The sequence below is a fragment of the Abramis brama genome (assembly GCF_963993115.1).
Source record: "Abramis brama genome assembly, chromosome: 21".
NCBI lineage: Eukaryota > Metazoa > Chordata > Actinopteri > Cypriniformes > Leuciscidae > Abramis > Abramis brama.
In genome coordinates this window covers 18810977-18838629 of record NC_139983.1, presented here as the reverse complement: position 1 = coordinate 18838629, position 27653 = coordinate 18810977, and the positions used below count along the sequence as shown (strand labels likewise).

Sequence of the window (27653 nt, the reverse complement as noted above, 5' to 3'; positions counted from 1 at the left end):
CAACATGAGTATCCCTTAAACTGCAAACCTGAGTCAATATTTGATTAGATTAGACTTTTTTTTCTTTCTGAATTATTCCGTATATTTCTGCAAAAATGCCTTTAAAATAGATCTTGACCTTTTTAGGTTTGTGTTTACTAAATTCAAATGCATATTTTTTTCCTTCTTTCTAACAATGACTAAACAAATTGGTTCAGTTCAGGCAGAATATAGAAGACGCACTCAAAATGTATGTTTTTTTTTTCCATATACACTATTGTTCAAAAGTTATAAAGTATTTTTTAAGAAATTAAGACTTTTATTCACCAAAGATGCATTGAAAACTTATTTTGAACTTTTCCAGAGAAAAATGTATCACGGTTTCCACAAAAATATTAAGCAGCACATCTTTTTTCAACATTGATAATAATAAGAAATTTTACTTGTGCACCAAATCAGCATATTTGAATGATTTCTGAAAGATCATGTGACACTGGAGTAATGACGCTGAAAATCACAGGTTTTCAGCTGTTTTAAACATGCAAATTTAAACATGCAATTTTATTAATAATAAAGAAAAACATGATACCTGCATAAACATGGGAAACCAAGAAAAAAAATCGTAAAGAAATGGACGAATATCAAAATCTTCATTTAATCCCCAATGTGCTATAGTATCTAATGTGTAAATCCAAAAGGTCTCACGTTTTAAAAGTAAATTATTAATGTCCCCACGCCGTGGATATTTGACTAATTCTATTCCTGGCTACATTTTGTAAGGTAGAGACCGAGTGTCTAAAATTAGCGAAGTGCTGAGCTACTGGACTTTTGGGATCCTGGTTTCTGATAGACCAATGATGTTCAGAAATTCAGGTTTTTAAATGTCTGCTAGTTTTACCCACATAGGAAAGATTGCAGGGGCAACTCAACATGTAAATCACATTGGCAATTTTGCACATACATAGTGCCGCCTCTTATTTAAAAAAAAATTGCTGTATGAGGATGTTTCAAAGTTTGAGTTTTTTTTAAGTTAAATTACATTTTTGACAGTTGCCGCAAGCCCGCAACTTTAATTGCCAAAAGGCACTTTATTTAAAAAATGTGAGGGAGGGGTTAAATCCGCTTGAACCAAGATATTGCGAAGATTAGGTGGTCTCTTATTTACCTACAAGGTGGTTATTCAAAGCATTTTTTGAGAATAGGGTCACTGTCCACTATATGCCAATGTTAACTCTATGTTCAAATGACTTTGGTTTTATAACAAGACACTCGTATTCATGCAACGACTCTCAGCTGACTGAATACTTCCTTATATGCTCTTGGTGTGCCGGTTTATTCTGTTTTTTATTATTTATTTTGTCGAGCACCTAACCCTGAGCATATTTTTGTCCGTGATGTGCGTCCTTTGGTCTTGTTTTTGCAAAATAGATTCTATTTCACAATATTTCTGTTTTTACTGTATTTTTGATCAAATAAATGCAATCTTATCGACCCCAAACATTTGAACGGTAGTGTATGTACACTCCTAAAATTATAAATATATCACAGTCTCACTTTGTCTAGAAAATGGTGCTAAAACATTGATGACTCATCCTGCACTACACAGATTTTTGTCCAATCAAATGCTCTCTAGAATGAAAATGCCCCGCCCCCTAATACCACCTGCATCTTACTAGCTTGTAACAAATTATGTCTATGACCATGAAGAAACTAAATCCAACTGACAACTTTTTTTAAAAAGGGCACAAAATACCCAATATGTCCCACCCAAACTTCTGAATTCAACACATCAACAAGTTATTTAATGCTCTCTTTAAATGTAAGGTAGGAACAGCTTGAGTGCTACTTTTAATAGCACAAGACTGGAATAAACTGCCACAGATGAAGACCCAAAAACCATTTTATATTCTCATAAATGCAGGAGCACTGAAGAAGCCCTCAAAAATCAGAGCAAAATGGAGAGCGAGAGAATTAGTCATTGAGAAAACACAAGGACTCAGAACTTGAATGTGATGAATATGATGATGTCAACGGCATACAGAGTGAGCGCAGATCGAAGATGCTTTTTATAAATCTCACGTAAGAACCAAAGAGCCAAAGACTCACATTTCCCTCATTCACTTACCCTAAATCTTCACATTAAGGACAGCGGTGCAAACCTGAAGGGTCAAGCATAACTTCCAAAAGCTGCTGTGGTATAAGGACTGGAGGACTCCTCTCTAGCAGAACAGACTGCGATCAGCTGACTGACACTATCCCACTGTCCTCCACGCCTGTTTGTAAACACCAACGCACATCAGACAGCCATATGACAGAACATCACAGCCAATCAGAGTGACAGAAGGGCTCAGAACATGAACATGGGACAAGATGAATACAAATGCGAAAGAGTGAGAAGGAGATAATGAGAAAGAGAGAGTGAAGATGCGATGTGAGAAATGAGAGGGAAAAGACTTAAAATGAATGTTAAAAGGAGTGAAAAGGAGTACAAGAAAATGAAAAAATATATAGCATTAGTTATTTAATATTACAGGACTGGGACAAGTTAGATGGTTCTTCTCTTCAGATTGTCACTTAAATAAATAGAAAATAGAACTTTAAGTGAGAAAAAGAATAAATATGATGTGAAAAGAGGCATGACAAGGAGGACTGGATGTCTGGGTGAAAGCAGATGCAGCAGATGTCTGTGTCTCTGGCAGCCAGAGAGAAACAGCTGCCCTCTACATCTGTGTGTGTAGTGAGATGAAGTCATTGGGTTCTCAGTGAACTGGACTGCAGCTGTTCAAAGCCCAGACTCCTCCCACTGACCCTCAAGAGAGGTCAAGCACATCCGCATTTATAGGACGTAAAGTGCCCATAGTATGCTGTTTTAAAGGTTCCTAATTTTGTTTTGGAGGTCTCCTACAATAGTTTTATATGCATCCATGGTCAAAAAACACTTTTTACTTCTAAAAAAAAAAAAGTCTAAACAGCGGTTCGTTCTCTAAACCCCTCCTTTCCGCGAGCCTACTCTGCTCTGATTGGTCAGACGGCCCAGTCTTTTGTGATTGGTCTATCGCTTACAGCGCGTGTCAGAAACCAAACGCCTATTACCATATCTGAATTTCAGATCTAGAGGTTTCCTCAGCACTTGTACACAGTGATATGAAAAGGGATGATGGCGTCGGTTTTTCCATATCAATTTCAGCGCGTGTCCTCATCCTTTTGAAGTGCAAGCAAAGTGGATTTGCAGTGCTAAAAATAGCTCTTCTTGACATGTTGATAACACAAACCAAATTCTTCCAGGCCTCGACTTCAACTACAGTGTTTGAGGGTGGGTCAAAGTTACAATGTTACGTAGGTATGTAACAGGAAGTGAGAAGGAATTACTGATTACTAGTTTAGGCAGTTCAGAACTGATTCTTTCCTTTAGGAGACAATTATACTTTATTTGTTGTGCACTTTGATCTTTAAAACTTTGCATACGTTTTACTATCCAAACAGCTATATTACACACTACATGAAAGGTCATATTTGAAAAAGCATAATGGGGCACTTTAAGAATGATGGGGGCCATTTCACCTCAATGCGGGCATTTCTTTTACAAACAGCATTAATTCTGTATTTTTGTCCCTTTTACCATTTATTTTTATTGTACAGGAGAAAAATTACAAGAAATCATAGAGAGAAAGTTACAAAAATTCCAGAAAGTTTCCAAATTTCTGAACAATCATAATCTACATGTACATTATTCAATGTGACGTATGGCTATGAATTGCCAGGAATATTCATTGTGAATTTTTTTAAGGTGGCAATCGTACCATGTTTTAAAATAAGGCCGAAAGTATATCCAAGACTGCTGCTTTGTTTTATTTTTTTATCACAAATAACAAAAAGATAAAAAAATTAAAATAAATAATTAAAAAAAGATGCAGCATTTGATTACAACAATTACCTCATTTGAATATTAACAATCACTGGCTGAGTTACAGTAAGTAAACTCGAGTGATTGGACCAAATGAAATCTTCGAGATGATTTATATTTTCAGTGTCACGTGATCCTTTAGAAATCATTCTTATTTGCTGATTTGCTGCTGAGTAACATTTCTTATTTTCTTCAACATTTTGAAGTAAAGAGTATATTATGAAAATTCATTAAGAAAAATTATTTATAGCCCGGATCTAGACCTCTGTCCGTTATTTGGTTAGCACTAGTTACATAAAGAAATAGACATAAACTCATGTGACCTCCTCCTATAGTATATATCCTCCCCATTATTCTGACAATTACATTTTGAATTGCTTTAGAACTTAATATAAATTATATTTTTGTGTGCTGCTTGTCAAGATTAATTCAAATGTACAGAGTGCCCTTAAAAATCATTTATTGACCTGACCAACACAAACCTACAGTAACAATTTGATATGTCTCTCTTGACAGCAGTGTGATCAGTAATATTCAGAAAGACAATGTGATGTTCCAGGACTGTTACACATTATATTCACACATTTTAGTGCTTTCTCAGAGTTTCCACTGCTAATTCAGACAAGAAAACCCGAACACGCATAGATGCATGCAAACAAGCACATTCACACACGCAGAAAAGCTCTCATGCACACAAACACATACACAAAGACTCATACCCGTCTTGCTCAGATGAACCATTCACACAATGCCAGAGACCTGCAATCAGTAAATGAGTTACCTCTCCGCAACCTCATTATCAAACAGTCATCTAAAGCTTCAGCCCACAGAGACAACAGCCGATTATCTCTGACAGTCACTCTATAAAGCCTGATTTACTTTAGATGAACCCAGCAAACCCAAAACACAACACCACCAGCAGCTCTAAATCAAATCAGGGTCCCAACCTGTGTACTTTTGAGATTTAAATCTTTCAGTCAAATTTTTAACCATGAATCATCCTGTCAGTACATTAATTATAGGGTTTTGACTATAGATGAAGATAAGAAGGTAGCAGTGTTTGCAAAGCTACTTTGAAACTCGACTTCCTAAACTACAAGCTACTCATAATCTAAAGATGTAAAAAGGACAGTTCACCCAAAAAATATAATTCTGTCATCACTTACTCTTGAGTCTTGAATGACTAATGATTGACTTCCACTGTATAGAAAGAAAGAAAACCAGAAATATTTATGATAATATTTGATGTTCCACAGAAGACAAAAACTATCCCTTTAATCAACAGTCAAAATAGCTTTTTAGCTACAATTGCTACAAACAAAATATCCGCTAACTATGCAAAAGCTATTTAAGGATGCAATATGAGGTCTTTTTTTTTTTTTTTTTACACAACCACAGCGGTATTTATCTGGCAAAAACAGTGGGGATTTCAATTGGGTTGGCAGCATTTAATTGTAAACTAGTAATACTAACAAAAAAACCTAATTTATATTACCACGTCTAAAACAAAAAGCATTTTACAAAGTATTTTGCAACACAAAAGACGTAAAATGCTGCACACGGGATTCCTTTGCAGGGAAATGAATCCGTTAATTTATTTGAAGCAGAAGTTCCCTTTCGAGAACTCGCGCTGCGTCGTATGATGACACTTTGGGGAACCCCCTCAGCGTGTAAGCACCTGAAGCACGTGTAACACTAGTCTAATCTTGATTGGTGCTGCGTTATGACGTAAGGATGTGACGTAGCATGCGCCAGCAGAATGCGTAAGTTATAAAAGGACACCGGCAAACAAAGAGAGTAACTTCTGCTCTTCAGCAAGCGCTCTGTGTAAACTGTCTGTCTATTTGGTGTTGTTTGTCTTTAGTCAGGAGTTCATTCATATCCCATATATATATATAAAAAGAATGCAATCCCAAGCAGTTTAAGTGGTGTGTGCATCCCTGACCCAGATATATCACAGGTGGACACACACACAAGCTTTGTGTTCACTGTTTGGGTGTGGAGCATGTGATCGTTGTGAGCTACTGCTGCTCAGAGTGCTCTGCTCTTGCCTGGCCATCTTTGATGAGTGCGGTCAGGCTCACGTTCCCCGTGGCGCAGTGGCTCAGGTCGTGGGGATCGCAGTTGGAGCTGGCAGAGGGGTTTGAGACTGCTGAGGCACTTTCTTAATCCTCATCGGCCAGCTCCGATGATCCCAGCTCTGCGGCTTCTTCCGCCCGGGGTGGGAGCCCGATGCTTGAACTGTCTGCTTCCGAGGAAGTAGATGTGGTCAGCATTGAGGCGGGAGAGATGGAGGACTCACCACCTAATCCTCCTGCTTATGAGGAGCTCTTGGAGGTTGTGACTCATGCGGTGGCCAAATTAAACATCAGCTGGCCCTGCGAGAGGCAGGAGGCGCATAAGAAAAGCAAACTTGATGAGCGCTTCCTGCAGCCTTTGTCACAGCCTCCTCGCTGGGGTTTACCGTTCTTTCCTGACTTGCATAATGAGTTATGCAAGTAGTCTATCTAGCCCTTCATTTCTTCAGTACAGTAATATACTGGGGGCTAAAGAGAACGGTTATGGGATGATGCCGCAGGTTGAAGAGCCTCTAGCAAGATATCTCTCACTCGATGTTGCGTCATCCCTGAAATCCCCGGCGCTGCCCGCCAAACCCTGCCGAACTACATTTGATTTGGTGGGCAGAGCTTATATGGTGGCGGGTCGAACCGACCTTATAAAAGACCTCGAGGTGAGGGGAGCTATCTCTCAGCGTCAGGAGACGGCCCGTGCCATCGGCCACTCCATGGCAGCATTGGTGATGAGGGAGAGACACCTGTGGCTGAACTTATCAGGCATTCGGGAGAAGGATAGAACAATCCTCCTGGATGCCCCGCTCTCACCTTCTGGGTTTTTAGGCGACTCAGTTAAGGGGGGTCCAGGAGGCGAAGAAGCAGTCAGCCACTTTCAAGCAGTATTTACCTCGCCACTCTCGGTCTAGAGGGGCTGCTGGCAGGGAGCAGCCCCAGCCGTCATCTAGCTCCTCTCACCGCCAACAAAAGAAAGAGAGTGTTGGACCCAGTTAACTGCCCGGTGGCTTTAGTGCTGGAGTTCATCCGAGATCGCTTCTCTGCCGGTCTTACCCCGTCCACGCTTAAAGGTGCTCTAAGCGATGTCACACGTTTTTTAGGCCAAAACATTTTTTGTTACATACAGCAAACAACTCCTCACTATCTGCTAGCTGCCTGTCCCCTGAACACACTGTAAAAAAACGCGGTCTCTGTAGACAGCCCAGGCTCCACAAATGGCAACAAAAACAAACTGGGCTAACCCGCACCACGAAACATAACAAACTGTTCCAGCCAATAACCGACAAGAAGGATTTGGGGGTGGGGTTTGGGGGGTTAGTGTGCGGATGAGGAGGAGGGAGGGTCTAGCTAGCCTCCGTTTTGTTTGACAATACTTTGAACGTCAACAAGAAGTGACGTCACCTAACATCAGTTAGAGCACCTTTAAGGTGTACGTGGCAGCAATAGCAGCTTTCCACACCCCATTTGGCGATGGACCCCTGGGGAGGCACCATCTGGTCGTACGGTTCCTCTGTGGAGCGTGGAGGATGAGGCCTGCGACTCAGGCCAAAGTTATAACCTGGGATCTGGCAGTGGTTATTGAAGGGTTGTCTCTGGACCCCTTCGAGACAGCTTCTGAGAAATTTCTCATTCTCAAGGTAGCTTTCCTTTTAAAGATTATGTCCCTCAAGAGAGTCGGGGACCTCCACACTCTTTCTATTTCTCCTCCATGCTTAGAGTTTGCTCACGGGAGGATGAAAGCTGTCCTTCACCCTAGACCGGGCTACGTGCCTAAAGTGCCCTGTAATGTGGTGCATTCTACCATCCTCCAGGCCTTCCATCCTTCACCACACGTGTCGGCGGAACAGGAGAGACTTAATTTGCTCTGTCCCATTCGGGAGTTAGAGATTTATGTTGAAAAGTCTTCTTGTTGTAGGAAGTCAGACCTACTGTTAGTTTGCTTTGGGTCGGACAGGAAGGGATCCCCGGTCTTTAAGCAAACGATCAGCAATTGGATCATTCGGGCTATCTCTCTGGCCTAACAGGTGCACAATATACCTTCACCTCTGGCCATAATGGCTCACTCCACTTGAAGCATAGCGTCTTCTAAGGCCCTTTTCTCCGGGGTTTCCCTGCTAGAAATATGTGATGCTGCGGGCTTGGCTACCCCACATAAGTCTATGAGATTTTATAGTCTTCCTTTTACAGCGGGTGCACAGGTGCTCTCGTCCTAACTGTGCCTAGACAGTTCACTCAAGGTGAGGCATTGGTTGTCGTGGTTTAGTGAGCATTAGCTTTCCAAAGTGTCGTCATACAACGCAGCGCAAGTTCTCTCGAAAGGGAACTTCTCAGGTTACGACTGTAACCCTTGTTCCCTGAGAAGGGAATGAGACGCTGTGTCTCCTTGCCAAGCCTCCGTATGCCTGAGAGCCACTTGTTTCGATCTTTTAAAAGCTACTCTCTTTGTGTGCCGGCGTCCTTTTATAACTTCCGCATTCCGTCAGCGAGTGCTACGTCACGTGCTACGTCATGACACAGCAGCAATCAAGATTCACTCTGAGGGCATTCCCTAAAGTGTCGTCATATGACGCAGCGTCTCGTTCCTTTCTCAGGGAACAAGGGTTACAGTCGAAACCCAAGATGTTTGTTTACAACTGAACCAACTGATTCACTACAGTGAACTGGATTTTTCACTACATGACAGAAGTAGGATACAGCATGCTTAATTATTGCCACAGCTTGTTCATTTTCAATGTGATTTTAAAACAGTGATATAGCATAACTGTGATCACGCTCTACTGTGCTACTTGTTGGAAAAAGTAGCTTGTTACTGGAAAAGCTAAACATTTATTTTTACATCTATGCATTTGAAAGATGCTTTTATCCAAAGAGACAAACATTGCATCCAATGGTATAAATTCATCTGAACCCAATCATAACCATAACCTTGGGGTTGCTAGCACAGTGCTCTACTGTTTGAGCTACAGGAACGCTACGAATAGACTAGTCTGAAACCAGTGTAACTACTTTCACGCTACCAAAAAAGGTAGTATCATACTTTTAGTCATGTAGTCTCCAGCACTGTAAGGTACAGCATTCGTGCATACAACTGAAAAAGGAACAACACTGACAACCTTTTGACAACTTCGGGTTAAGTCTCTTTCTGAAACAGAGCTGCTAACATCCTGTCACACATTGCAAAGGGACCAAGCAGGAACTAGAGTCAAATGAAAAAGCTAAAGCAAAGTAATTATCCAAAGGAACAAAAGATGTGTATAATTCATAAAGCAGTGGCTGTCACTTGTTCCGCACACTGAGCTGAAACTTCCCCAACACCATCCATTTTTAAAGAGCCGTGCTGATGTTAACCCACTTAAAAGTTACTGTAACATCTGAACTTGACTGGTCCGTTGTTCATTTTGACATCTCTGATGATCAAAACCTGAAGCTAGAGGACGATCTGACCTTATGAGGAACTGTATAAGCTCAGATATTTCGTGACACATTTGAAAAGTACTAAAAATATTACTCAGTCTAAAGTCTGGAGTGCATCTGGCCTTTGCAACTGCTTTCCCTCACAATCCGAAATCTGGATAAAAGGGAGGAATCTGTTACTGAATATATAGCTTTTTGGAGATTGCAGCACATGACAGATGGGTTATTAAGTACAGTTTTACAGTTTAATTAAAAGAACTGTGCAACCGAAAATTAAGAATCTGTCAACATTTACTCACTGAAAATCTTCATTAGTGATGGCAAACACAACTTTATCTTTTTTGTCTCATAAACTAGGGATTTGGAAACTGAGGACCAGGGACCCTCACAGCTGTCATATACATATATGTATTTGTCGTGCTCTCAAAGTTTACTGTAGAATATTTTAAACAATATTTATTATTTACAACAGCACGACAAATAATTTTTAATTTAATTTTTTTCTCTTCAGGTTTATACATCTAATACACGTGTGTGTGTGTGTACTATTAACTTAAAACTATGGAATGCAATAAAAAGACGAACTGTTTACAACTAAAACTTTTTACTAGCATTATGTATGCAGAGAGAAAGGGGAAGTGAATAGTTTCTGTAATAATGAGACAGTGAATATCATGAGTTAGATCTCTGAACCTCATTGTGAAATTCTGCGAGAAGGCCTGCAAACACCATGTGGCACTAGAGAATGTGAGAAATATTCATTCTGGTTCTGTCTGTCTGTCTGTCTGTCTGTCTGTCTGTCTGTCTCTCTCTCTCTCTCTCTCTCTCTCTCTCTCTCTCTCTCTCCCACAGTTCACTGATGCAGATGAAGGGATTGTTTGTCTAAAAGGCGAATGGACTTCCTTCTATTCTGGCCTTTTTCCTGTCTGTGTAGCAGGCGTCCCTGTGCCAGGCTAAAAATACTCCCAAACACACCGTAAACTGAAGCCCGGCACACAGGAACCACGTCACAATACATTCACGGGAGGGGTGGTGGTGACCACCAATCTGTCCTTTTGTGTCCGAAAGGGGGTGCGAGGGAAAGAAAAAGATCATGAGCGAAAGACAATAGTCAGGAGTGTTATCATTAATGTCTCTTTCTTTCTCCTTGCTACTGTGGGTTAAATAAAGGCAGGTTGTTTTTTCCAGTCGGTGGCTTTTGAACAGGATGTCATAGACACACAGTGGATCTGCGTCACGTGGTTTCCGCCTCCCTCAAAATAATCAAACCAGAGTAACTATAGCTTCAATAAACAGCCTGACCTTGATCTGATCTCAAATGAGAGTGACAAAACAATTGCGAATACATCAAACTCTTAGCCTGAACAAAAGCGAGGGACATTAACGGCATGGTCAAACAATGGACAACCCCAATTCTCAACTCTCTCTTTTGTTTCAAAGGCCCTCTATTCAAATGAGTGCCAGATATATTTAATATGACTACCACGTACAAAAATTATGAGCCTTTTTTTCCAGCTTCCATTCTTTGAGGGGATGAGCCCCTCTGGTTACCATAGTGAGGAGAATTTATTCAAGGACAATAGGACTTCCCACCCAGCAGGCTGTCATTCAATTGCCGATATTTACGGGCAGGAATTACTCACAGTTAAGATCACCCACCCTCAAGCCCCTCAAGTATGCGAATGCTTGCATTTTCCCACACTGAAAAAAATGATTTGTTGAAATTAATAAAAAAATGTATCGTAAGTTGTTGCATTCAATTGATTTTATCTACATTTAAACATATGCATTAAGTTGAACTACAATTGATTAAGTGCAACTTAATGCATTTGTTTAAACGTAGATAAAATCAATTGAATGCAACCACTTACGATCAAATTTTTTATTAATTTCAGTGCATCTCCCTGTTTGGCCTGTTTTATTGGGTCTGTCTTGGTGAGGTACGAGCTTTTCGATCTGTCTGTGGTTTGTGTACGCAACAGTACAGGGGTGAAGACAAGTTTCAGAACGGAAGAGCTTTGCACAAGTAATACTTGGTAACACTAAACATGCAACTGAAGTTTCAGGTGAGTCTCGCAGAACCACTGAATGATCAAATCTCTTACCTCAAGACTGAAATACATTGAGATACAATTATAACTCAGCTCAGCTGTGTTCAGGACCAGGGTTGGTCATTGAATGAAAGTAAACATTATGATGAAAGAATTTAAGAACCCCTTTTCAGCTTATGCAAAGTTAAAGGTACTTGAAATCTTTCACAAAAAGAGTGGTATCAGATCATAGGAGGGTGCTTTGACATATATACAAAGGTGCTAAAGGGTTACCATATTTGTGTACCAAGTTATTTATATAGGACTTTCTCACAGACATCTTTTCCCAGAATTTTCTCCTGAGAAAAAGACTGGAGGTTTAGAAAAGTGCTGTCAACACTATTGTCAACAATGCCTCACCACCTGCAAGTTTTGCCAAGTTACAGAAGTTTGCAATCTTCTGAAAACCACATGATCTAGACTTTGATATCATCAGTCACATACATTTTACCATCAGCTCGTTAGTTGCTATTTTTATTTGAACGGCTGAGGCATTTGTATAGCACTTTACTATGTACTACTGTACACCCAAAGCGCTTTCCAATCAAATCAGGTGCAGCATCCACTTGGATTTTACCTAAGGAATTTTAGGAGAAACATTTGGGACAAACCTGATACATATCTGAGAACTTCAGTATTATTTTTAAAAAGCAACTTAAAATTTGGTAGCACAATAGAAGGCCGGTTTGTCTGTACTTTTTTGTTAGTAATCAATGTACTCTGTGAGCTTTTTTAATGTAACTGCATGAATATCAATATTCTGGCAGAACACAAAACTGATTTTTTGAAATTGAGATTTATACATCAAGCTGAATAAATAAGCTTTCCCATTGATGTATGGTTTTGGATAGGACAATATTTGTCCGAGATACAACTATTTGAAAATCTGGAAACTAAGGGTGCAAAAACATCGAAACATTGAGAAAATCGCCTTTAAAGTTGTCCATTTATGTTCGCGATTGTGCTGCATTCACTCACAAAAATAAATGTTTTGCATATTTACGGTAGGACATTTACATAATATCTTCATGGAACATGATCTTTACTTAATAGCCTAATGATTTTTGGGATAAAAGAAAAATCGATAATTTTGACCCATATATATGACAAATACACTCACCTAAAGGATTATTAGGAACACCATACTAATACTGTGTTTGACCCCCTTTCGCCTTCAGAACTTAAGCCTTAATTCTATGTGGCATTGATTCAACAAGGTGCTGAAAGCATTCTTTAGAAATGTTGGCCCATATTGATAGGATAGCATCTTGCAGTTGATGGAGATTTGTGGGATGCACATCCAGGGCACGAAGCTCCCGTTCCACCACATCCCAAAGATGCTCTATTGGGTTGAGATCTGGTGACTGTGGGGGCCATTTTAGTACAGTGAACTCATTGTCATGTTCAAGAAACCAATTTGAAATGATTCGAGCTTTGTGACATGGTGCATTATCCTGCTGGAAGTAGCCATCAGAGGATGGGTACATGGTGGTCATAAAGGGATGGACATGGTCAGAAACAATGCTCAGGTAGGCCGTGGCATTTAAACGATGCCCAATTGGCACTAAGGGGCCTAAAGTGTGCCAAGAAAACATCCCCCACACCATTACACCACCACCACCAGCCTGCACAGTGGTAACAAGGCATGATGGATCAATGTTCTCATTCTGTTTACGCCAAATTCTGACTCTACCATCTGAATGTCTCAACAGAAATCGAGACTCATCAGACCAGGCAACATTTTTCCAGTCTTCAACTGTCCAATTTTGGTGAGCTCGTGCAAATTGTAGCCTCTTTTTCCTATTTGTAGTGGAGATGAGTGGTACCCGGTGGGGTCTTCTGCTGTTGTAGCCCATCCGCCTCAAGGTTGTACGTGTTGTGGCTTCACAAATGCTTTGCTGCATACCTCGGTTGGTTATTGTGTCAAATAAAGTGGTTATTTCAGTCAAAGTTGCTCTTCTATCAGCTTGAATCAGTCGGCCCATTCTCCTCTGACCTCTAGCATCAACAAGGCATTTTCGCCCACAGGACTGCCGCATACTGGATGTTTTTCCCTTTTCAGACCATTCTTTGTAAACCCTAGAAATGGTTGTGCGTGAAAATCCCAGTAACTGAGCAGATTGTGAAATACTCAGACCGGCCCGTCTGGCACCAACAACCATGCCACGCTCAAAATTGCTTAAATCACCTTTCTTTCACATTCTGACATTCAGTTTGGAGTTCAGGAGATTGTCTTGACCAGGACCACACCCCTAAATGCATTGAAGCAACTGCCATGTGATTGGTTGATTAGATAATTGCATTAATGAGAAATTGAACAGGTGTTCCTAATAATCCTTTAGGTGAGTGTATACCCGTGCTACTTGTGACTGGTTTTGTGATCTAGGGTCACATATGACAAAGTGGGCCATGGCTACATTGAAGCACCCTTGTCCTTCCTTTCTCTCTTTCTTTCTAAGCGTGTATGCATTGTGTGTGTGAGTGTGACACTAGCAGCTGCTTTTCTGTCCTCCTTCCTGTTCATTCAAAGGGGATGCAGACCATCTTGTTTCGTCTCCTCAAGCCCAAAAAAGAACCGGCTAAACATAAACAATGAGCACATATCCTGCTCTGCTCTGTTTGTTTCACACTCTCACAGTGTTTGTTTTAAACAACTACGTGAACGTTAGCATCGGGCAATTGTTACTGATGTGTGCTGTGTCAGTAGACAAGAACAAAACGTCTGAAACCTATTTATGAAGTACTGACATTCCATCACCCTGAAAAGACTGAATGATAAAAGTTTATTGCCTCTTTCAATGATTGGTATGTGGCTGAAGTTTGTGTCACATGAAAAGCAGTGGAAGATTTCAGGTCATATCTCTGATGAAACCATGACGCTCGGCTTGTGTCTGAGAAGAATCCCATTTACCAAACATTCACTTGGATTTCAAAGAAACATTCTTAGAAATTCCTTGAAACGTCCAAGTGGCATGCTGAACTGCTCAGAGCCGGATTGTTTTGTTCTGTAATCATGACTAACCTATTTATCCAGTCTTCACACTTACAAAACACTTCCATGTATGAAAGAATTGGGTAATATTACACATAAAAAGACTTTTGATAAAATCTTCACTCATGTCTTTACGTTGAGGTAGATTGTGTATAGGCCCGTGTGACATTTTGAGACTCTCATGAAAGCAGTAGCTAATATGTGACTGAGAGAGATTCATGCATGCTGTTTGAATATGAGGAAATGTTACAGGTGCACTTTGCATAAATAAAGCACTGCATTATGCTTGTACTGTATGACACTAGCAAGCGCCGGTAACGTATGACTGAATCGAGGACAGCTGAAACAGAGCTATACTGAAAGACTGATCCAGGATCAGGGATCAAATGGTTTCTGATGTGAGGTCGGCAGGACAGGAAAGACTTTTGATAGGAGTTAAGTGCTTTTTGCTGTAACTCACTGCCATCTGGTTCAATTTTAGAAAGTGTGTGAATTTCTGTACCTGATTTCTAGTTAGAAAGAGGAAGCCTATAGAGTGGAATATTGAGGAAATCAAATTTGATCGTCTTTCCCCTTTTTGTGAACAATTCATTGGTGCATGTTGTTCCAGAGAAATAGAAAAGTTGTCTTTTGCAATCTTTAATTAAAAATATAACTTGATCCTTCACAGAATCTATTTTCCATCACGTATAATGTTAACCAATAGCCAAATAGCAAACACGCATATGGTCTGGTTTTATTCTGGTACATAAAGTAAAAAAAAATTAAAAAGACGAAATTTTTGAAAAATTAAATTAATCTCTAAACTGACTTAAATTAAATCAACAGTAAAGTAGATCTGTGTTTAACCATCACATTTATTCCACATTTAAGAGAAAACAACCACTGTGAGGTCACTCAAAAAAACGCACATATTGGCTGTATGTAAGAAAAACTTTGAAAGTGAATATACTTTCGCAAAGCTAGTCCAGAATCACTCTGATATGGACAGAATGCAGACATGCGAGCACATACGCAGCAGGGCACAAACACACATCAACACTCTTGCTCTATAAATAGCCTCCCATTTTACTGGAAGCAGGAGCTACGCCTCACAATCGCACTGCAAATAACATTGATAAGTGAGACGGTATAGAGATAGACGGAGTCCAATGGCAGGAAAAAAGGTACTATGAGACAGCATATGAGGGAAAGTGGTGGAATGAGGTAGTGGAGCGAGACCATGTTACAGACACCTGCCTACACTTGCTGTCAGAGGCTCTGTGTAACTGCAGAAACAACAGCTCTGTGAATGAGTGTGTGTTCAGCGCTAGTGTGTTAACAGAGCTTAAATATTACTATCTGCTGATACGACCCACAGATTACCAGCACAGCAAACAAGTTTCCTTTAAAGGACAGAGGGATATTATTCACACCACCTAAATACTGACAAACCTGAGACTTCTATTGTTTTTATATAAAGTTAATTATAATAACTTTATTTCAAATCCCTGGATTTCACCAGAGGGAAGTTTTGTCAGATTTAGTTCAACTCATTTTGTTCCCAAATACAGAGTTTTTATTATTTGTCAAAGCTATTATACAGTAATTCAACATCATGTAGTTCACATTTAGATATTTACATGTGCATGTGTGGCTAATTTCTGCACAGGAAAACATACAAGAGCTACATACAGAAACACTAGGCCTGTGGCCAACTCTAAATTGGGTCCTCACAAGCAACAGGTTAAAAACCACAGGTTAATGCTGGGATATCATTTACATGACCTATTATCAGCTATTTGCTTCATGGAAAATTTGATGACTGTGATTTTTCCATAAATGCATTAGTGAAACACAGACATGGTTAATAAAACCAGTGAGAATGAGCTACTGAGGTAAACCGAAAGAGAGAAAGAATGTGTGCATGTGTTTGAAAGAAAGAGTCCGTGTGTGAGAGAAAGAGAGAAAGTGTGTCCTTGGGCCTCGATCGTCCCTGTGAAACAAAAGTTGAAACTAAAACAACATCTAAGCAGATTGCAATGTATACTGTCTAAAATCAGCAATATGTTAATTCTCTCTCTCTCACAGAGGCAGACATACTGTACGATGATAAAACTGACTTAACTACTATAATTCAAGTTCAGGTTACCCTAGAGCAAACATAAATATGTTGATAAATTACATATATATATATAGAGAGAGAGAGAGAGAGAGAGAGAGAGAGAGAAATGCTTGATATAAATAAATAAATACAAAAAATATAAACTCATCCCCAAAACAAAAGTAACTAAATGCATGCACAACATCACACCTGTGTACTCGTTGCACAAGACTGACCAACTATCCACTCACCAACACTGTCACTGACCATCAGGACTGACCAATGAATATCAATGTTTCCCTCACTGGCTTGTATCCTATTATCACATAAACACACTGCAACACAACACTGCACAAGAGACAACAAAACACGATACACCACAAGAAAAGTTTGTGACCTTGGAATTCCTCAAATCTCTCCGACTGCAACATATTTGCGCTGAGAGTGTAAAGTGTCCTTCTGTACTCTTCAGATGATCACATTAATACCATCTGACTATAGACCACACACATTTCAGTGTGTGTAAACTGCACAGTCAAATCAACATGTCAAAGTTTACCATTAGTTTGTGTTTAACCACTGAACTTTGTAGTAGGCTTTAAATAGGAATGACAGTCTGTTAGGTGATCAAAAGGAAGAGATCTTACCTGCCAGTGGAGATCACTGGAGCTCTTTTGACTCGGCATAGGTGTGAATCACACAGTGTAGTTCTCTACAAGTCCATGCCTCCCTTAAAAAGAAATAAAGACAGAAAGAACACACTGCATGTCAGATGCACTGTTCAGTGAGATCAAAGCGCACACAATCAACAGCAGTGTGGTGTGCAAGAGCCAAGCATGTGATACTGACCCCACACAGATGCATGCTGCCTCTCTCCTCCCTTCGCTTTCTCTGGCCCTCCCCTTCACTTCCACCCCTCTTTCACTCAGTCCCACCCCTCACTTCCCTTCGCTCTGTCTCTTCTCGCTCCATCAAACAATCATTCTGAACCTTTCTCTCTCTCTCTCTCTCTCTCTCTCTCTCTCTCTCTCTCTCTCTCTCTCTCTCTCTCACACACACAGTTCCAGTGTATTAACAATAACAAACAGAAAGCAAAGGAATCCTTGCTGGATTGTCCTTCAGCTTATCTTGGCAATCAATCAGTAACAAAAAAAAAGAAAAGTACTATACAGTGATGGCATTAGAATATCCTATAATAGCATGCTAGTTGGATAAATATATTGGCCTACATACATTTATTGGTATTTGTACCATGGTATTTATATGGCACATCAAAAAATACCATGGTATACTATGTACAAAATGAACAGATGTTGGTTTATTGGTTGGTTTACTGAGGTCATGTGATCTAAATTCATTGCCTTATTATGTGTGCTTTGAGAAAAAGATTCACAGACAAATTGTGTAAAGAAGTGCAAAAGCAAAAAATAAATAAATAAATCCCCCAAATTCCAAAATGTGACGTAAAAATCGGGGGAAAGCCGATCTCCAGTTCTCCATCATAAGCAAATAGGGCGGAATCTATGACATTCAAAATACAGATAGGCGGTCGCGGCGCTTATGCAGCACGATTAATCATTAAAAGAAATCGCGATCTCGATTCAAACACACACGCGAAGTTATTCCTTAATGACAATTCCGCTATATAAATTCATATATCATATTTGTGGAATAATTTTTTTATATTTCCAGTTCCTAGTCGCGCAGAAATCACTTGGAATACACACAAACAACATGATAGTATTAGAGTTGCACGATTAATCGTTAAAACCTAAGCAGTTATGAAACGGTTTCACAAACAGTCAACCACACAGTATTATTTCTGTGTAAGTTAACAGATATTCACATTATCACAGAAGTAGCCTACTGGAATAAAGGTTTCTAGTTTAGATATAAACAATGATGTCTACGGAAGCGATTAAAATAGAGCAGATCACCTTTTGAAAGTAACTTGGCTCTTCAAATCTATTACATCGTTACGCCACTAAGTGGCGACAAGTCAGGCGAAAACAAATATTTGTCAATGAATCATTAATTCAAGAGATTCGTTCAGAAATTCTGATTTATCCAGTAATTAAACAAGTATTTACATTGAATTATTCATTCAAACCGATTTTTTTTAGCCTAAATAATTCATTCACATTAATTAAACATTTTATAGCCTATAGACAAACATTTTATCAGAACCTCAAGTAGGCCTAGCCTAAATTACACGTTATTTTGTTTAGTTGCCTGTTCAGAATCAAATCCTCTGTTTGAAAAAAAAAAAAAAAAAAAAAAAAAAAAAAATTATATATAATTAATCAATTAATCAGACTCAATTAATCCAGTATCGTGCAGCTCTTCATGATAGTAGCGTCGGTTTCACTTATCCAGATAAACAGTCTTCTGGCCTACAGCATGATAGGGAATATAGGCAACATGGCGCCAATGACCAATCAGAATCCAGTATTTCAGCCGTACAATGAGTCAGAAAATCCATTTTATATCAAAGCCATTAGTTAAGTTTGTCCCATTGTATTTTCTTTGAAAAACAAGAGATGTTGACTCATAACAAGTCACCTAAATTCTCACACCAGATTACTGCTCAAGATAAACTGGTAGCTAAGACAAAGGACATGCTTTCCATTGAACCACTTGTGAGAACAGAACAATTTGGTGTAAATCTACTGCATTTGTTTTGAACTACACCATTATTTAAGGTGATGATGATGTAGTGTTATTCTGCGGCGTTTCAGACCCCAATGATTGTTTTAAACATTGTATTTTCCTTTCTGTCTGCGACCCAACAACCCATATTAGGTCGTGACCCAATTGAGAAGCACCAATGAGAACACAGCATAGCTAAATATGTATAAACACCATCTCTGATTTATTTCAAGAGTTTTAATACATTATATGGATATTCAGAAAGTATTTATTCATGTACAAATTACAAATACATAGTTTTTATCAACTCTTCAGTTTAAATGTACAAAAAAACAAAACAAAACAAAAAAAACAGAAAAAGAGTGAAAAAAAACCCACGGCTGTTTAATAGCAGCTTTGCAACCTGGCAAGACATTTCGCCCACTCGATCAAATGTAGTAAAATATTTCTGTAAAAACAAAATACATAAAGGTTCTTCATTTTATTATTTTCTTTTTAAAGAAACATAATAATAATAATTTCTAGAAGAAAGGTGAGGTTAAAGGTCATGCCTGCTCCACAGGGCAGACATCTGCAGTGGACTAATGTCCCAGACACAGAGAATTAGCTGGCGTCTGTCATTAATACAAAGCAGCTTGTATAAAAAGCTTATTTTAAAGACTTGACACTGAAAACATTTTGTGCTATGTGTTTCTTATGACTCTGTGTATTGCAGGTGTGTGTTTTGTGTGGTCTGCCTCACTAAAATGTGAAAGTAAATAGAAAAAAAAGACAGCGATGTAAAGAAAAATCAGCCGATAAACGATTTAGAAACATAATGAAAGAAGGAAAGGGACAATTAATAAAACAAAAGAAGAAACGGAAAGAAAGTAAAAGTGGAACGAGAGAGTCTGGCTTTTGCACTAGTAAAATATCCACACGCTCGGTGTCTCTGACTGGGTAAAATAAAGCAGTCCCCCAGCTTAAGGTCATAGGGTTTGTCAGTTTGCTGAAATATCACCTCTGCTATGTTCAAACAGTCTTTCTACTTCCTAATACAGTAAAAAATAATAAACTTACATAGACCAATAAAACAAATATTTTATACAGTTCTCTCATAGACACCATTAGATAGCACATTAAACTCTTCATCTCAAGTAGGACTTTTTTCTATGTTTGTTTTTTGGGTGTTTGTTTTATACAGTGCAGAGTATATGGGCCTTGATTAAATAAGAGTGTTTTTAGTATATCTCGCGCCCTCTGCTGGTCACTCCGTGCTCGTGCTGGTAGCATTCTGTCTGTGAGGAACGCAGTAGTTGTGCTGGGCGGAGTGGACAAATCCTGGCAGACAGACGCACTTATATGAGCCTTGCGTGTTGATGCACTTGCCGTTCTTGCAGAGAGACATCTTTGTGTTCAGCTCTGAGCATTCGTTGATATCTGGAACACAAACCACAAAGAGTTTGGGACTCATCTTCACCCTTGACAATTCGAATAATAATTTGTTTAGTTTTTAGGGTAGGCTATCCTAATAAATATTTGTTGAAAAAGTAAATGGAATTTCATTGCTAAAGCAAAATGTGAATTCTTTAAAAAGACTGAAGAGATATTTTAGAATAGCAAACAGACAAAAATGTGGGAACATTCAATTCAATTCATTTCTTTTCTTTTTTTTTTTTACAATACTACTGGCAAAACACATAATGTGTATCTTTAACTACATGTTGTCATATCAACAACCAGTCAAACACTACAATACAAAAACACTGCATTTTTTTTGTTTTTTTTTTTGTTACTAAAATAACTTATAAGAGTCATTCATTTGAGATTTTGCATACACTAGTTGAGTTGTATGTTTTTGATTCTGACCCAGAATCATTTGTTTAAAAATTGGACTACACTGGTTGTTCAGTAGATTTTTGATTCACTAAAATAACCAATTCATAAGAATCATTCATTTTGGAAATCAGACTTGCTGTAGATTCTGTAGCAGTGTTGCGATGTCACTGAATAAGTATTGTCATTCTTCTTTCTTTCTTCTTTTTTTCAACTGGTTCTGAACAGAAACCAGTTCTCGGTTCCCAACCCTAATAGAAACTCTGTTATATCGTTTATCATCTGCTCAGTCATGCCTCATTTCAGGAGTTTAGCTTGTATAATCACGTCACTTTTCTGGGAGAAGATGGTAAAAGCAATTTTGAAGGTTTTGAATCACCCCCAACCCTTTTGAGACTGTATGCCTTAATAACATCCACAAATTAAATCCAGTCACATAAAATTACTAAACACTAATTCATTATTTTTACCTTATTTTTTAATCTAGTTTTGATTTTATTTATCCTGAGGATCAGACACTTGTGCAGGAAAATTTGCCCCCTACTGCACCTAATTATTAATAAAAGCATACATTTTTCCATTCTTCAAATAAATGATTCAGGGTTGAAACGATCTGAAACGTAAACCTGAGCTAATCCCACCCACATCCTGAAAAACCAGCCTGATCCCCTCATGTGAGAATCTGCTCTTGCTCACCCACGCAGGCCATGCGGGACATGTCGAGTGTGTATCCATCGAAGCAGTCGCAGGTGTATCCCTCCTGCACCCGCACACACCGTCCGTTCTCACATCCGTTCAGCACACCGCATTCCTCTGCTCGCAGTCCTTCAAATGCATCATATGGATCTGTGAAGGAGAGAGAGGTTTTGACGGAGTACATTAATGACAGTTTACATTTTAGGCTGAACTATTTATTTAAAGTGTATCATTTCACTCACTTCTTGGTGCTTCATAATCATCATAGAAGGGCAGCGTGCTGTCAGGAGGCCGAAAGTCATATTCAGGGCTGATCTCGTACTCATGAACTGGGCCAGCAACCAGAGCATCCTGACCATATGGCCGACGGGAATCACCAGGCTGACGGATATTACACATAGTTGCATAGGCAGCTGGATGACAGTGAAAAAGAAAGAGTTTTGTTTTCATCTATTTTTCTTTGTGCTTTTTTTGTGTTTGCAGGTTCTTTGTGTCTCAGCGATTGTGCAAGAATATAATTATATAGGGCAGGGCAGTCAGATCATGTAAGACAATCCAAACGAAATAGTTATACTGAGAGTGTATTGCTCAATGTGTAAACATTGATGTAAACAGGCACTCAATATAACATTGATTTACTGTAGATATTGATGTAAACAGGCATCAGTAGATGTGAAAGGTGCTCATTGGGGAAGGTTGTGTATTTATACCTGTATTTTTCTGGGGACAGAGAGCACAATCCATGCCCCAGGCATCTCCGAATAAACAGCAGCACTCTGTGAATGTGGTGTGTCTGCTGGCGAAGGGCTTTGTGCAGGTCAGCCTTTCTGTCACAGTCTCCCAGCAAATACCTTCAAACACTTCATCTTCTCTTTGCCCTGTAAAAACACAAACAAACTTCATCTGATCTTTTCGAGTAAATGTGCATTTTAAGTGTCAAGCAAATGACAATTACAGAATACTGAAATACACTTGTTATGTGAACTGTAAGTAAAAAAAATCCACAGAAAGCACAACGCAATGCAATGCGTAAATCAAAATGTGACGAATCAATATGGAAAATTCCTTTTGTTACAGTGTAGAAATAAGTTTGGTGCCAGGCAATGGCAGAAACAGTAGTGCTCATGAACCAAAGCTTCTATTTATGCCTCATAATCCTTGATTTCTAAAGTATAAAATGGCACTGCTTTTTCTGACCATCCTCTAGATGGCAGTATGACACTGTTTGGAATTGTTTTGTGATCAAGAGATGATCAAATAATGATCTCAGAAACAAAAGGTAAATTATCGGATATTGAGGGGGTGTAACATTTAGTTTGGAGTGTTTAAAATGTAAATTGTAGGGTTTTAGAGGACAGAATACAGGTTTTAGAAAATCTAGGGTTTGGATTAAAGGATTTAGAGCATTGTTTCTCAATCCAGCTCCTTGAGGAACCCGAACAGTGCATATTTTAGGTGTCTCACTAATCTGAGACACTCAATTCAGGTCATGGAGAACTCGATTAATAAGATAATGAGATAAATAAGTGTGGTAGATAAGAAAGACATCTAAAATGTGCAGAGATTGAGGCCTCCAGGATTGGGAGACACTGGGATTTAAGAGTTTAGGATGTGAGTTTTATGGTGTGGTTTTTCAGAGTGCAGGGTTTTAGAGAATAGGGATTTGGTAGGGGGGTGTTGGGTTTTCAGGTACATAATAGTTGATGTAAGACTTTACCTGCCATGGCGGGTGAAATGCAGCGGGCATTGTCGGGCGCAAGAACCAGGGGAGGAGTGCAGAAGCACTGATATGACCCATATGTGTTCATACATTTACCATTTACACAGTTGGACTCATCTGCACATTCATCAGCGTCTGCAAAGCCCAGAGGCAGAGAGATAAACAAAGATAAACAGACTCAGTGAGCAGGTTCAAGTTGCTCTCAATATACACAATATAGATGCAAAACCAACAATTTCACCAGAATTCACCACTGAATGCAGTTTGCAAAAACGAAACAAAAATTGCATAAACACACTAATAAAAATGTATTACACAACGGGGCTGTTAAATGCTTTATTCTGATTGGTTGACGAAACCCAAGGTGTGCAGTTATTTTCCAGTAAATGCACGGCTAAAGTAGTTCCAGGCAGGTTGTGACCGAATTACAGTTCCATATCACTTTGCCAAATTCAGTTATTTCAAAAGTCCTTATAGCCTACAGCAGCAAAAGAACCAATACCCACAAAGGTACTGGCCAAACAAGTAAATAAACAAATAATAGGATAAAAATGACAAACTATTTTAACGTTTTTCCACAAAATTATATTCTATTACCTATGGAAAGCATGCTCTTTCTCCCACTTTCTCTCCCATACATACAGTACACACACTCACACGGAAACATGTATGCGCACAGAAACTAAATGTCATTTTTTAGTGGTGAGTAACAGGAACTGTTCTTGAAGCAGTTAAACTTATAGCTTTGCTATTAGCAGAGACACTGTTTCACGGTTGTTAACACCGTTAAGAGCCGCACAGACACAAATTTATTCAATCAATCTTTCTTTCGAACTATATGAATGGCTCAGGCATCTCTTACTAGCTCTAAAATTATGTTTTGGAATTAGCAACTGAGGCTTAGATTGAGATGTGTAAGAAATTAGTCTTACACACTAGAGCATTTTAAGGAACAAAAATCTTGAAATAAAACATCTGAACAATGTTGTGAGGTGTGGTAATCGTAAGAGGAAAAATAGACTGACAGAATAGAATACTCTTATTTAGAATTAATTATGCTATTATAGTATTATTCATATTTTAAATTAGCTTTGGTTTTTATGTTTTCAGTTTTTAATTTCAGTTTCAGTCATTTTGTTACGTGCATTTGTCTTTTTTATTAGTTTAAAAAATATATATTTCTATACAGCTTTGATTTATTTTTATTTCCATTTTAGTTTTAGTTATTTTAGTACTTCAGCTTTGTTTCAGTTAGTTGCCAAGGCGATATTTTGAGTTTCTAATATTTATATTTTATTTTATTTCAGCTCTATTTCAATTACTTTGAGCTTTATTTACAAATAATTTTCAGTTAACAAAAACAACACTGATAGGGAGATCACCAGACCAGACCACAACCAGGACTAAAAAAATTATAAATATATATTGCTTTAGTCCACCTAAAATCAAACATCTAAAGTGCATGTGAATGAACTTAGTGTGTGTTTGTGTACATAAAACCAGATCTGCCCACAATATGCAAGTAAAATTTTGCGGCCTCCTCCAGAACCTCCACCCACTGACCCGGTGTTAAAAAGACTGACACATGAAACGAGAGACATATTTGGATGTGTGTGTAAATGCATAGCTGAGTTTGGAGAGTGAGTAGGTGTTCATATGTGTGTGTGTCAGAGGGTGTAGGAAATCAAATGATTGTGGCTACACTGAATGTGTGTGTGAGGCAGTCAGGGGTGTGGCAGCTTTAAGGCAGTGCGGCCGGGTAAGACTCCTTGGCCGTGGGTCTGCGGTTTGTGTGAGTGAGTGTGTGTATGTGTGTTTAGGCAGGCAGACAGCCTGCGGTGCACCATAGAGCTGTGGCCTGGATCATAACGGCTGTGCCGCCCTGACCGATCGCGAAATGTAGCCTTTGACCCATGCTCACACACACATATAACCTGCCATCAAGACGCACGCATAATATGGCCGCAAGCCACAAGCCGCCAGCTGCAGCAGGGTTAAAACTTAAATTTAAATCCAATTTAAATGTGTTGGCGTTATGGTGAGCCAAACTAGGCCAACATTTACACACACACACACACATACTATCTATTCAGCATGTAAGCTTGTATGCACCCACACAAAAACACACACACAATCCTGTCATTCCAATCCGACAAAAGAACAGTGACAATTCAAGGCCAAACATCACAAGCAATAAACGGCTAAAGCAGGATGCTATAAATAACAAACCCTTCTAAAATTGCTTGCTAACCTTACTAAAAATACTTGGACTAAAATAAAACACTTTCATGTAACTTTTTATGTTTCTGAATACTATCTTTTCAAATATTTAATTAACTGGTTTAGTCCTTTATTCAGCCTGCATCAGGCTGCTTTGTGTGACTATGAACAGATCAGTGATATGCACAGCACAGTGAGAAACACTAGAATATAATATTCAATAATTTCATTACTTTTTGTGTTTTTCAACACTGTGTGTGCATGTGTGTTGTTCAGACAGGCAGCAAAAATACGTTTTTTTAGCCTATTCAACTCAAATCCATTGCGTTTACACAAATACAATCCAAAACAACTTTTTATGTGGTTTGAAATCCCGTTAAATTAGATTTCTTAGACTGAATATGCGCTTCTCAGCAGCTATTAAATGTCATGAATGTGAGTCTTCATGGACAAGGTTAGGGTGTAAACTACAACAGAACATGGTGAATGTTTCTCTTGCTGTATCTTGCTAATCCTGAAGTTAACAACGGCCCTCTTCAAAAATTCAGAGGATGACCTCAACGCACTTTTCGTAGGTCCTTAATCGTTACAAAACTGCGGTAGTCGTCTATTTATTTATTTTTACACTTTTCTGTGTTCAGACTTGGACACTGCCCAAAACAATCAATAGTTAAACATCTATTACTAAAATTCTGTGCACGCTGAACCAAGTTTACCTTATTACTATGACAACATGTGGACGTGCTAGCAAAAGCCTGTCTGAACAAAAGTTTTTTTTTTAAAAACCTTGCTACATAAAACCTGTAATCAGTCTAAAAAAAATACATTTTTATTCACCTCCATGTCACTGCAAACCTATTTGACTTTCTTTTTTTGTGTGGAACACAAAATAAGATATTTTGTAAAATATCTGTTTGTTTGTTTGTCCATACAATGGAAGTGAATGGATTCCCGTTTTTCTTTTCTTTTTTTGGTCAAAATATCTTCTTTTGTGCTCCACAACATGAGGGAAGCATAATCAACAGTCCCTTTAAAAAAACAGAGGAGACATAGTAATCAACACCTGTTTAGAGATTACATGCTGATTGTGATTTTGGACCTTACCAACACACTGTAGTTTGGTCTCATCATAGTAGAGTCCAGCCTTGCAGTAACACTCATACCCTCCAAGGGTATTAAGACAAAAGCCATCTTTGCAGATCTCATTTTCAAAAAGCTTGCATTCATCTGCATCTGCAAAAGACACACGTTTTCATTATTTCATTCTAAAACATACAGACAGGTCATTAACCTGAAACCCTGAACCACACCTACAGATCAGCATGCATCTGGCAGCATACAGATTCTTCACTCAGGATGCATTGCTCTAGTTAGTGTTCTTATTTGGGGATCTGCTACATGCAGAAATGTCATTTGACTGGAGACTGATGGGGAGGAAATGTCCTTTCCATCCATAAGCATTCCATTCAAACGTACACAGACACACACACACACACACACACACACATCCCGACCACAGTGCATTCACTCACACTGCCACCAGCCAAAGAGAAACCACACTCTCGCTGCATTCATAAATTAAATCAGTGCATTAGACGGGCCCTGGGACTGAGGTTTCCCCATACTGGGAAGCAGGCTGCTGAGTGTGTGTGTTTCAGCATATGTAGGTCAGATGCTAAGCCATGTCTGCGGCTGCTTCCACACCTCACAAAGTAAAAAATATGTGCATAAAATGGGGGTAAAAGTACAAGACACTTTGTTTTGGACCCCATTGACTTTCACAGTATGGATAAAAACATTCTTCAAAATATCTTCCTTTGTGTTACAAAGTAATACATACAGGTTTGGAACAACATTTTGGGTTAACGATCCCTTTGAAAATATATAGACACACAGATACCTATGAAGCTTTCTGGTAAGCTGGTCGTAGGAATTATGGGATCACCAGGAGGAATGTAACCCTGACCCGCCGGACACATCTGTGAGAACTGATCTGCATAAGAGAGTGTCAGTGGTTAATAC

The 27653-nt window shown here is 38.9% G+C and overlaps 2 protein-coding genes across 5 annotated transcripts in view; both read right to left on the bottom strand.

Moving 5' to 3' along the window:
• rasgrp3 (RAS guanyl releasing protein 3 (calcium and DAG-regulated)) overlaps window positions 1–17424 on the bottom strand; it is a 37667-nt gene extending 20243 nt beyond the window's left edge. The window contains exons 1-2 of the mRNA XM_084096889.1: window positions 17381–17424; window positions 17179–17261 (exon numbers count right to left, since the gene is read on the bottom strand). The gene's annotated coding sequence lies outside the window, so the exon portion shown is untranslated. The remainder of the gene's footprint in view (window positions 1–17178; window positions 17262–17380) is intronic.
• Window positions 17425–19380: 1956 nt separating this feature from the next.
• Window positions 19381–27653, bottom strand: part of ltbp1 (latent transforming growth factor beta binding protein 1) — an 82560-nt gene continuing 74287 nt past the window's right edge. For all 4 annotated transcript variants that reach the window (XM_084096265.1, XM_084096262.1, XM_084096263.1 and 1 more), the window contains 7 exons: window positions 27532–27624; window positions 26736–26864; window positions 23409–23546; window positions 22402–22569; window positions 21934–22104; window positions 21692–21841; window positions 19381–20599 (listed from right to left, as the gene is read on the bottom strand). In XM_084096265.1, coding sequence (XP_083952391.1) covers window positions 20427–20599; window positions 21692–21841; window positions 21934–22104; window positions 22402–22569; window positions 23409–23546; window positions 26736–26864; window positions 27532–27624 — 1022 coding nt within the window. In that variant the 3' untranslated portion in view covers window positions 19381–20426. The remainder of the gene's footprint in view (window positions 20600–21691; window positions 21842–21933; window positions 22105–22401; window positions 22570–23408; window positions 23547–26735; window positions 26865–27531; window positions 27625–27653) is intronic.